Source organism: Plasmodium gaboni, chromosome 9, assembly GCF_001602025.1.
Source record: "Plasmodium gaboni strain SY75 chromosome 9, whole genome shotgun sequence".
Lineage (NCBI taxonomy): Eukaryota > Apicomplexa > Aconoidasida > Haemosporida > Plasmodiidae > Plasmodium > Plasmodium gaboni.
Window position 1 is genome coordinate 287,619 of NC_031489.1, and position 9,381 is coordinate 296,999.

Here is a 9,381-nt window from a genome sequence, read left to right on the forward strand (position 1 = left end):
TTCATATAATTATTTTGGATTTTTTCTTGTTCTACACATTGTGTATATGTATCTTCTTTTTTCACAAGTTGGTTGAGATAATTATCATCACTTTTTATTTTTATAATTTTATTTTCATTATATTTATTATTATTATTATTATTAACATGTTTCTTTTTTTGTTTTATATCTATATGCGTTTTATTGAGAATTTCATTTATCATTGTTTTTTTATCACAACATGGTGTTATATCTCTTTGGCCCTTATTATATTTTTTATTTTTATCTTTGACATCTTTAAAAATATGAACAAATAAATATATAAATAATATACATATATATATATATATATATATATATATATATATATATATTTATTTATTCTTATCACTGAAGTATATTGTGTTTAAAATTGATATGTATAAAATATATACATATATATATTTATTATTTTTAGGTGTAATTATAATTATCTAGAAAAAAGAAATAATATAGTAAATTATTATATACACACATAATAATAATATATATATATATAATATATGTATGTATTTATATAGAGAAGGGTATAAAAATAAATTTTCATTTTAATTTTTTTTTTTGGGGGTTCATTTTATTTTTTCCTTTAATTAACAGTATTAATATATATATATTAATATATATGATTTACTTTATGTTTAAGATAAAGCTTTTCATAGTTTTGCTTTAAATATGTTGATAAACATCCTTTTTCTAGTATTATAAGGAATGTATGTTTGAAATATTTTCCCTTATAAGAAAAAAAAAAAAATAAAAAATAAAAAAATAAAAAAATAGAAAATGAATAAATGAATATATTATATTAACATGTTACATATATAAGATGTATTCATATGTACATATTTATTTATTTATTTATTCATTTTGTATTTTTTTATTTTTTTTTTTTCGTAAAATGTAATAGGGCTAATTCTTTTGGTGTTATTTAATCTGAAGAGGGAACAAAATTAATTTGTTAATTTGTTAATTTGTTAATTTTCTTATATTTTTTTATTTTATTTATTTATTTATTTATTAATTCATTGTGTTTATTTAAAAATGAAGACCCCTAAAGAGAACAGAATTGTTTGTAGGAGATTACACAGGGCGAATATGATATATGCTACTATGAGTGATAATTATAAATACATATGTATTATTACTTATTGTGATAATAATTATAATGTAGAATTATTTAGTACTCATAATAGTATGCATAAATTATTTAGAAAATGTATTAATGATGAGTTGAATAAAGTTTATATTAGTAATAATAATTCTTATATTTGTGTAACCAGTAAGACTGGTAGTATGTATATTATTAATATAAAAGGAAAGATAATACATAAGAAAGAATCTCTTCATGCTTTGTATGTATGTAAAAGGAATGGCAAGTCCCCCCACCAGAAAACATTTCAAAGTAGGAAAATAAAATGAATATATATATATATATATATATATGTATATGTTTTTATTTATATGTATATATTTTTATTTATATGTATATATTTTTATTTATATGTATATATTTTTATTTTTATTTTATTTTTATTTTTAGATGGTATAAAAAGAAAAAGAAGTCAACAGGGAGAAGGCCACAATGAATATTCTCATCTGTCAAAAATTAAGAAAGAGAAATATAACTACGAATTATTAAATAAAATAAACGAAATTAAAAATGATAATACACCTATTGTAAACACTTCTGATCATATTATTAACTTTTATAATAATCAAGAATTAATTGAAGGGGCAGAAGAAAAAAAAATAAATAAAATAAATAGTAATAGTAATAATAATATAGATACATATAAAAATCATTCAAAAAACAAAGAACACGAATATAGCATACATAATCTTTATTCAATAAAAAATGAAAAAAAGACAAAAGAGTCCAATTCAGAATGGAATGACAAAAAAATAATGAACTCTAATTCTTTGCTTTGTTCTGAATTTTCTTCTATTAAAAATTTTTTATATGACAATAGTATTAAGTCTATAAGTAGAACTGAAAATGATACATCTAATAATGATATATCTAATAATGATATGTCTAATAATGATATATATAATAATAATATATATAATAATAATATATGTAATAATAATATAAACAAAAAAGATATACAAAAGAATGAATATGAAAAACAAGGACTAGAAATATTAGATATCCACTGGATAAATATAGAGAAAGAAAATAAATATGAATTTATTGAAAAAGCGGATTATATTCATAATTATAATTTCCATAATACTATACATATTATATATAGTTTGGATGTAGGTTTTTATATATTATGTTCTATTAATTTAAAAATTATTATATATAAATATAATATATTAGAAAATATTTATAAAAATATTAATGTATATAATAATATAAGATATAATATTTCCAGATATTTTCAACAAGAATTATTATACAAACGTTCAAAAGAAACAAATGAAAAATATTTAAAATTTTTAAAAATATCCAAAAAGAAATTATTATATATTGATACAAATTATAATAGGAATTTGTCTTATAATAGATATATTAAAACAAACCAAATATCAAAAAAAAAAAAAAATATACATGTTAATAATAATATAACATCAGTCACCTCCAATAATAATAATAATAAAAAATATATGTCACCTTTATTTAATAATCATGATATAAGAAAATATTTCTCCTTATCATTTAATAATCATCATGATAAAAATAATTTTTCTTCAAATAATCATAATGATAACAAAAAAAAATTGTCATCATATAGAAATAAGAACATTTTGAATGTAAAAAATAATATAGTCCAACAAATTTTTAACGATTCTTTTTTTGATATAAAGCAGTCTTATATATCTCATGACCAACATTATATATTAATAAATTATTATTTAAATATAAAAAGCAAGTATGTGAAATTATCAAACTTAAGTATCTACAATATTAAGAATATATCCTCCCAGACAAAACAAACACAACCAAATAAAAATAAAAATAAAAATAAAAATGATAATCATAAAAATAAAAATGATAATCATAATAATAATCATAATAATCATAATAATAATCATAATAATAATCATAATAATAATCATAATAACTACAAAACATTGGTGGATATTCAAAAAATATGTAAAAATAGAGAGAAAAAAAAATTCCATCATGAATATATCATTCCATCATATAAATATAAATCATGCCTAGTAGGCATACAAAAAATTCATACCCTAAATAATAAAGAATGTAAATATATTGAAATGCTTGTTTTATATATTCTCTATTGTTATGAAATCCTTCGCACTATCTTTCATATATATGAACGTATGTCTAATTTATATTCTTCATTTGATGGTTATAAAAAATTATATCAAATATATAAAAATATTTTATTACTACCAGATGCTATAAAAAAATATTATTACAAAGATAAATGTATCATTCATTTTTCAAAGTATATAAAAAATAGGAAAGAAAATTTCGATGAAAATTTATATAACCTATTTTTTAAAGAGAATGAAAAGAAAGATTTTGCTAACTATTACAAAATTATTAATAAAATGGTAAAAGAAAAAACGGTCTGCTGTTCTTGTGCTAAGCATAATTATATTAATCAACAAAAATTTAAACAAACAGAACAATATATAAAGAACTATCAAGATGGTGATCAAAATGTAATTCATAGTTCAACCAAACAAGAAGACAATCATATAAATGATAATAATAATATAAATATTGTGTGTGATTCAAATGACTGTGGAAATATAGAAACAACATTTAAGCAAAAAAAACAAAAAGAAAAAGAAAAAGTAAAAGAAAAAGAAAAAGAAATGAATAATATCTCAAGTGGACATGTTAATAAACACTTTAGAGACACAAATGGAAGAATAGCAACACACAAGGGTGATAATAATAATAGTGAACATCTTAAGGATGAGAAACATTATAATTATCATAATGATCATATGAATAAACATAGATACTACAATTGTAATAATAATAATTTTGAAGATGATGATATTAATTATAGTAGTGATAATTGCTCGAGTGTAGATATGACAGACGAACATAATATACTGATTCCAGAGTGGAAAATTTTAAATAAATTTTTAAAAAGTAGAAAGTTTTATATAACAAATGGAGATACTATATGTGAAAAATGTAAAGAAATATTAAAAAAAGATGTATTAGAACATTTTGAAATTTTTGAATTAAATTATGATATACCAAAAAAAAATATAAATTTAAATGAAGAAGATATATATAATTTATTAATAAAAGATATATATATGTTGTATAAAGAAAAAAAATGTCCAATAAATATATTATTATTATTACAAGAAATATCAGATAAAGATTTAGAAATTTATATGAATAATTTTCAACCAGTAGTTTGTTTTTTTGAAAAAATATTTCTTCAAAATATAAATGAACATATAAATAATTTATATAAAATTATTAATATATGTAAAGAATTATTCGAAAATATTAATTTCATATTAAAAACTAATATTTCGAATGAACATATAAATAAATTATATGATAATATTTTATTCTGTTTAAATACATTCAAATCATTTTATGAATTACAAAAACATTTAAATATATTCTTATTATTAATAGAATTATTATTATTTATATCTAAAAATATATATTTTGAAAATTTCCCTCATTATAAAGAAACTTTTTCAAATTATAAAAATATTGAAATTCTAAAAAATTATAATATAGATACTCATCACAATATCAATTTTCATTTCTTTGATCAGCATTTACATTCTAATCATATCAAGACACATCCATTATATATTAGATTCAATAAAATTAAATATAATTTAATTAGTATACTTAAATCATTTTCACAAAATAATAATTTACATCATTTATTTAATTTTGCTATATTCAACGTACCACAAAATACATTTAATTATTTTACACTCCCAAAAATATATAATAAAAAAATATTTAATATAAATAATCCTATTACTTATTTTAATGATTCTATATATAAAGATTATGTCCACATTAACTCTTTCTACCTTTGTAAGTGTGATCAATATTCCTTTATAAATATCACAAAATATTATCAGTCTAATCAAACATTTAAATTGATAAACACAAAATATCTTAAAATTAATTTGTATCCTCTAGATGTTTTAAATATAGTGGTAACAAAGAAAAAAAAAAAAAAAAAAAAATTAAACATATCAAAAAAAATGTTTACTTGTATATATATATATATATATATATATATTATATATATGTTTATATTTTTATTGTTACCTTTTAGGCCTTGTCAAAAAACGTCTTTTATATATTTACCAGGATTGATCAGAAATTAAATATAACATCATTGAAAGTGAAATATACTTCATCCAAGAAAAATATTTTAAAATCTAAAAAGGAATGCATCACATCGAGTAATATATGTGGTAATAAATATATGGAAAATTTATATATATATATATATGTATATTTTATATTTTATATTTTATATTTTATATTTTTTTTATTTTATAGTTTTAAAATGTTCCAACTTGGAGTCTTATTTTCCAAATTCAAATAATATCAATCTAAAAATTCAAACCTTATGTGTTAGAAAAATAAGAACAAAATGTGAAATTAATATATATATATATTATATTTATTTATTATTTTTATTTTTTTTTTTGTAGAATTCTATCATTGCAAACTTCGAACCAGATATGTGCTTTATATTACAAGCGTGATAAAAAAGCATCATCATGTGTGCTTATGGAATACTTTAATAATAATTAATTTAAATTATGTAATTTTTTTTTTTTATTTTTATATTTTATATATATATTAAATATTTTTATTTATTTGTTTCATTTTATTTTATTTTTTTTTAAGTTTTTTTTTTTTTTTCATAGAATATTTTTTTATTTTTCAAAAAAATTGTTAAATAAAAGTATAATCAAAAGATTATATACATTTTTCTTTTTCCAATGTTCACTTTAAAACATTGTTAAAAAATATATATTAGGATTCAAAAAGAAAAATGTGGTGTTATAATATTTAAACAAATAACATATAAATATATGTGTGTTCATATATTATAATAAAATGAATATGTTTTTAAATGAATATGATAAAAAAAGGTTTATGTGAAGTAATATATGTAAATATATAATATATACATATAATTCTTAAAAATTGATAACATATAAAAAAAATACATACACAAAGGGAAAGGATATATGTACATTATATATATATATATATATATATATATATATATATATATAGATATATTTAAAAGATGAAAATACACATTGAATTATATATCATTAATTTTAATTATTAGTATTTTTCTTTGTCTTTTTCTTTTTAAATTTTAAATTGTACGGGTCAAAAGTTTCTGAACATAGAGGGGTAGTATATTTGAAGTCCATTGCCTACATTACAAAAAAAAAAAAAATTACACACATATAAATAAATATATATATATATATTAACACTAAGATTTTACATAATATTTCTTATTTTTATATCATGTAATCCCTTTAATGTTTATAATTTATATGATTTTTCCCTTTTTTCTTTCACTTTTCTTGCAAACTTACGCTCTTTTCTTTGCTTGGTTGGAAGGTATAAATGATCAGTATGGACGGGACACATTCTGATAAAAAATAAATCTATTAAAAAAAAAAAAAAAAAAAAAAAAAAAAAAAAAAAAAAAAAAAAACATTAAGATATGAAGTATAAAATTGTAAGAATATTTATATATATTTATTAATATATATATATACTTACTATAGCGTCACAAGTGGGAAGATCAAAAAAAGACCTATAAAATTTTATATCCTTTATGAAACACCAAAATGAATATAAACCCTTTAAATTCAAAATAACAAAAAGGACAATAGCCAAAGTTAAAATCTGAATTGTTCAGAAAAAAAAAAAAAAAAAAAAAAAAAAAAAAAAATATACACATATAAATAAATAAATATATATATATATAAATATATATTTCTTATTATTTTCAATTTATTTTATATTATTATATAGTGTTTACCCTTTTAACGATGTTATCCTTTCTTGCAAGTCCTTTGCTCTTTTCCTTCAGTTTGTTAGTAACCTACAAAAATATAAATAATGAGATTAATTATTTTTATTATTCAAAGAATAAGAAAGTTATATAAATAAATATATACATATATAGATATATATTATTTAATACCTTTACTCCATAATATAAAAAAGCACTTGCTATTATATAGTCTACAATAGACTCTATAATATAATTGTAATATATGTAGTCAAAATATGCTTTCATGAAATAGGCCAAACTAGCCAAAATGACGTTTATAGCATAAACCAATACATTCAAAAAAATATACATCGTCCTAAAAAAAAATAAAATAAAATAAAATAATGAAATATATATACATATATATATATATATATATATATATATATATATATATTTATTTGTTTATTACTGTAAATGTGGGGAAGATACTAATACTGATGCATAGTAAACTTGTGACCAAAAAAGAATAATTATTGTAAATGATGATAAGAATAGGTATGTTGGTAAAGCTTTGAGTATAGTTAAATAAAAATAATAATATGGAAATAAAATCACATTACTATAATCAACTGAATTATATTTAATGTCTAAAAATGTAAGTATTATTAAGGATACAATTCTACCTAATAAAATAAATAATTAAATTGTATGATGATAATTTATTTTTATTATAATAAAAATGTAGGATATGCATAATATGTCTATTCAGTTTTTATATTACACATATATATATATATATATATATATATATATATATATTATTTTTTTTTTTATTGCTTCTTTTTAATATTACTTATATGACATATAAACAAAAAAAAAAATAGAAAATTTCTAGTGTTCTCCCCCGTCAAATTTGAGGAGCTTATGGATTCATTTTTTTTGTTTTTAATGATAAGGTCATAAAGCATACGACTCAGAAAAACGTACAAAAAAATTAAAAATATGAGAAGATATATACCTGTAATGAAAAATTATAAATATATATATTATATATGTATATGCACATATTTTATGTATATCATAATTTATAAGGTGGATGGATATACATATATCAATAACACATATATGTATACCATATTTCTCAATATATTTATTATATCATATATATATATATACATCTTCTAAGAATATTTATTTTAAAATTATTCCTACCGATAGTCATTAGGAAAACAGGAGAAATATATATAAACTTAAAATGTAATACGAGAAAAAATTATATACATAAATATAAATATATATGTTATATATATATATATTAATTATACTTTATAAGCTTATATAATATTTATTAAAAATTAATGTTAATAAATATATTTTTTTTTTAGTCCAAATTAATTTTTTCTTTTTTTCTTTATGTATTCCCACATAAAAAAAAAAAAAAACAAAAATAAAAAAAAATAAAATGACAAAAAAGAATAATTAATAAATAATAAATATATATATTATAAAACAATATATAAAAACTGAAAATAATACACTTAAATATTATTACTTTATATATTTTTTTTTTTTTCTTTAAGCCTTGTATAAAAATTATGACACATATGTGTATACTTATTTTGGATTTGTTATACTATAATTTTCATTATATATATATATATATATAATTATTTAACAAAAATATTATAACAGTAGAAAATGAAAAAATATAAAGAAAAAAAATATAAATGAATTAAAAAAATAACACATTATTACATTCCTCATATTTTTTTTTTTTTTTTCTTTTTTCTCATAAATACATAACATATTATCTTAATAAGAATTATGTATCAATATACTTTCAAATGATGACACGAAATCATGTCAATTTTTTTCATGTTTATAATATAAAGTTATTTTTAACAATTTTTATATATTATATAAGATAAAGAATATGAAAAGGGTACATCAAAAAAAAAAAAAAAAAAAAAAAAAAAAATATATGGGACCTTTTAATTGGATCATTTGTTTATTTTTTACAAAAGTATCATTTTAATAAATTATCTTTTGTTTCTTTCTTCTTTTATTCTTTTATGTTTCTATAATAAATTCATACATATATAAAAAAAAAATATACATATATATATATATATAATATATTTTTGTATGTAACAACTATTTTCATACACTTAAAAATTGAAGATAAAATATTTATCCGGTTTTTTTTTTTTTTTTTTTTTTTTTTTTTTTTTCATGATTTATATTTTTTTTTATTTTTTTTTATTTTTTTTTTTTTTTGAATTTTTTTTAAAAAAAAAAAAAAAAAAAAAAAAAAAAAATAATATAATATTTTAAATATATTTTAATAAATTTATAAAAAAAATATATTTATTATAAATTTTTTTTTTTTTTTTTTTTTTTT

The 9,381-nt window shown here is 17.0% G+C and overlaps 2 protein-coding genes across 3 annotated transcripts; one reads left to right on the forward strand and one right to left on the reverse strand.

Annotated features, from left to right (window-relative positions):
• Nucleotides 1-1,056: 1,056 nt before the first annotated feature.
• Nucleotides 1,057-5,712, forward strand: PGSY75_0908200 (hypothetical protein; the record flags this gene model as incomplete). The annotated part of the gene is made up of 5 exons (XM_018785497.1): nucleotides 1,057-1,432; nucleotides 1,556-5,151; nucleotides 5,274-5,415; nucleotides 5,504-5,577; nucleotides 5,659-5,712. The coding sequence occupies 5 exons, from the start codon at nucleotides 1,057-1,059 to the stop codon at nucleotides 5,710-5,712; spliced, it is 4,242 nt and encodes a 1,413-aa protein (XP_018641838.1).
• A 588-nt stretch (nucleotides 5,713-6,300) lies between these two features.
• Nucleotides 6,301-8,202, reverse strand: PGSY75_0908300 (putative membrane protein; the record flags this gene model as incomplete). Of its 2 annotated transcripts, XM_018785498.1 has the most annotated exons (8): nucleotides 6,301-6,402; nucleotides 6,571-6,642; nucleotides 6,761-6,886; nucleotides 7,023-7,085; nucleotides 7,188-7,353; nucleotides 7,450-7,663; nucleotides 7,834-7,998; nucleotides 8,193-8,202. In XM_018785498.1, 8 exons carry the CDS (start codon nucleotides 8,200-8,202, stop codon nucleotides 6,301-6,303), a joined length of 918 nt encoding a protein of 305 aa, XP_018641840.1. The 2 variants fall into 2 exon arrangements, with proteins under 2 accessions (XP_018641840.1, XP_018641839.1); XM_018785499.1 differs by lacking the exon at nucleotides 6,761-6,886.
• Between the last annotated feature and the right edge of the window lie 1,179 nt (nucleotides 8,203-9,381).